At 42.0% G+C, this 3,438-nt stretch overlaps 1 protein-coding gene across 1 annotated transcript; it reads right to left on the bottom strand.

Moving 5' to 3' along the window:
• Positions 1-2,082: 2,082 nt before the first annotated feature.
• Positions 2,083-2,628, bottom strand: LOC118753314 (sesquipedalian-1-like; the record flags this gene model as incomplete). The annotated part of the gene is given in 2 exon segments (XM_036488187.1): positions 2,083-2,277; positions 2,335-2,628. Coding segments are annotated over 2 exon segments (397 nt in total), but the record flags the coding sequence as incomplete, so codon positions are not given.
• Between the last annotated feature and the right edge of the window lie 810 nt (positions 2,629-3,438).

Genomic DNA, 3,438 nt, shown 5'->3' with positions numbered 1-3,438 from the left:
CTTCTTCACTGCAAAGTGTCTAGCCCTCTCCCCTACGAAATCCTCCGGGACCCTGTTCACAACCTGAACGAAGGAGGTCAGGCTACCGCTGGGGATTCACGTCGATGACACACCAATTCCGACGGTGAATAACCCCAAAATACTCGGAGTAACATTCGACAGCCTGCTCTCCTTCTCTGCGCACGCAACCGCTATTGTCAATACAGTACAGAGCCGCAACAGGGTCCTCAATTCGCTAGCCGGCAGTACTTGGGGCAAAGACAAAGAAACGTTGCTGGCAACATACAAGGCAATAGGCCGGCCGGTTTTGAACTACGCAGCGCCAGTGTGGTCGCCAGGGACTAGTAGGACGCAGTGGACGAAGCTACAGACGGTACAAAATACGGCACTTAGGACAGCGACGGGATGCCTCTTGATGTCGCCTGAACACCACTTGCACGGCAAGGCGCAAATGCTCCCAGTTAAGGAGCATAATATAATGCTCTGCAAGCAGTTCCTGATCGGGATCCACAGAAGTGGCCACCCAAGCAGACAGCTGCTTGCAGAGGAGCCCTCGCCTAGGCACGTCAGGAGGCATCTATATGAACGAAGTCCAGAGGTTCATTAAGCAACCTCTGGACCCGACAGCGTACAGACAGGCCCTGAACGGCATTCACAGGGACTCAGTCTCGAGTTATGTAGACTCTAGACCTGTGAATGCCGTTCTAGGCATACCACCCCCGGACATAGACGAGACAGAGCTTCATCTGCCTCGGGAGACACGCACTACACTCGCACAACTTCGCTCCGGCTACTGCAGCAGGTTGAACTCCTACTTGAGTAGGTTGAATGAGGATTTGCCGAATGAGTGTCCGGCATGCGGAGAGACCCCACATGACTCGAAACATCTCTTCGCATGCCCGGAAAACCCGACAACCCTAACGGCCTTGTCCCTGTGGACAAATCCCACAGAAGCTGCACACTTCCTAGGGTTGCACACTTCTGGGCGGGGTTGTTGTAGCCGCTACAACAACAACAACAACAACAACAACAACATTATATCCCTTACCAAATAGAATTCTCCTTTGGGTGTGCACCAACTGGGGCTACCGCCCCAGTGATGTAGCCTTGGGAAAGGATGATGTAACTATAATTCCCTCTCTGTGTGGTAAACCTGGGGTTTTGCGTATTTCCTTTTGTCTTTATCCTTCGTGTATATTGTTTGTGTTTGACAGCTCAGCTCCGCTATATAATTTGCACATACAATCACAGGCGCACGGGTGATTTTCGTAGCAATTTTAATTAATAAATTGGGACGAATAAGTTTGAACTAAATGAATAAAACAACTAACAACTAATAGTGTAATGTGTAAAGTAAATATAAACATAAAAATTAAGATATTAAGTGGCTGCTTTAAGGCAGAATAAGAGTAATCAGTGTACGTATATTTCGCAAATTTGCAACAAATACCATATTTCCAACCGACATTATTGTTAAATTAGTGCACAGATTTAGTAAATTAAATTTTGTAATAAAGCTTGAACTGTTGTCTACGAGTGTGTGTAAAAGGTTTTTGATTCGATTCACGCGTTTGGGCACAGTAACCCAAAATCGTTGTACAAATTGATAAAGAGAACCCAATTGAAATACTATTTTTAGCATATCCAATCAGCTGATGAATTTGATTCTGAAGCTGAATAGTCTAAGATCTCGACACTCCTGTTTCCACTACTCGGCACTAAAGAATTAAAAAAAAAGTCCCGTACGTCATGCGGACTGCGCCCCTCGTGTCGGTTGGGCGGGAATGCAGAGTAAAAAGCGGTTGGGATTAATTAATTTCCAATGGTTCCCCAGGGGCATGTTGAAGGTTTTCAAGGGATCGGGAGGTGACTTTACAAGGTTTGATTTGTGTTTTTTTCTAGTGGGTTGGATATCAAGTGCCACGCCGCCTCCCCTACGCCCTCTAACACAAAAACAGTGCGCAAATAACTAAACATTCTCCTTATATCATAAAAGCAGAAATTTGACGTCCCCATTCTTATGCAAACCTTAATCTTTTTTATCACTATTTATGCACAGCTGTATGTTAGTGTGTAACTTACTGTCACGCGAACACTCAATCTCTGCCAATTGCCGCTGCAGCTCAGCAACAACCATTTTCTTGTACTCATAACCTGCACAGGTCAAAGCCTTCATCCAGGTCTCCATACACTCCTGAGAATCTGCGCTTAAAATATAAGTACGATTGCCATTGAAAGCTATTTCAAAACAATATTGGTCACTTTCTTCCGATAACTCTGTAATTAATCAAACAATTTAGTTAATCTCACTCATCACTCATTGCGCATACTTACCTATGGTACAACCCTCTACAATTATTAGGCCTAATGGTTCTTTATCGCCTTTCTTTTCAAAATAAAAAAGTAAGTTTCCTTTAAGCACAAAATATCTTCGTTGAAAAGCCTTGTTCACCTCTCCCCTTTTATTTAAAAATCCTTCGCAATCAAACGGAGGACTGGTAGCGAAAACACACAAGTTCTTTTCGTTGATCTTCATTATTCTACATCTACAATAGCCCTGTTCGCGTACACACTATCCAGTAAATCCAGTACTAATTTTACTGGTTTTTTACCGGATGTCGTTTTCGTATGCAAAAACTTGCAAAAAACTAGCAAAAGAGGGGAAATTGAGAGAGCAAAAATGACAGCTAAACTTGCAAGTTTTACTGGATTTTTACTGGATAAATTTTTACTTGCAACTATTTGCTAGTAAGAAAAACAGCTGATGGCGTGAAGCCATGAACATAATAGGGCATTCGCACGTGCCGATTTTGCAGGCAACTTTTAGTTGAAAGCAAAAATCGCATCGTCCGAACGGCCTTTCAACTAATCGCTTTCAACAAAGTTGGTCGCCAGCTAACTTTGAGCTCGTTCAACTTTTTTTCCTTGCAACCCTGTGTTTGTTTACATTCTGTATCAGTGTTGGAAAATAAAATTGTTCCTTCAGTACGAAATCCATACAAAAAATGTACTTTTCGGCTATAAATTGTACATACTTTTTAATTCGCTCATATATTTTCTTAGTATATTCCCTTCAAGACCAATGATTTTATGGTATTCATGAGAAAGTTTTATTGTTTATGTACATACGTTTATGTATTTTACACTTTTACAAATTGATTCCACGCGCACATGTACTGCATTTAACGCAAATATGTAGGCACCCTGAAATTGTGCATATGGAAACTGTGCATACGAAATAATGCATATGAAAAAAACTGAAATAATGCATACGAAAAAAACCGAAATAATGCATATATGCACAGTTTCGGTTGAAAACCGAAATAATGCATATGAAAAAAACCGAAATAATGCATATATGCACAGTTTCGGTTGAAAACCGCAATAATACATATTAGGTTAGGTTAGGTTACACTGGCCGGCTGTTGCGCCTTACAT

Source organism: Rhagoletis pomonella, unplaced genomic scaffold (genome assembly GCF_013731165.1).
Source record: "Rhagoletis pomonella isolate Grant_MI unplaced genomic scaffold, Rhpom_1.0 Rhpom_scaffold_02345, whole genome shotgun sequence".
Taxonomy (NCBI): domain Eukaryota; kingdom Metazoa; phylum Arthropoda; class Insecta; order Diptera; family Tephritidae; genus Rhagoletis; species Rhagoletis pomonella.
The sequence above is the reverse complement of the archived record's forward strand: the minus strand, read 5'-3'. Positions and strand labels throughout refer to the sequence as shown.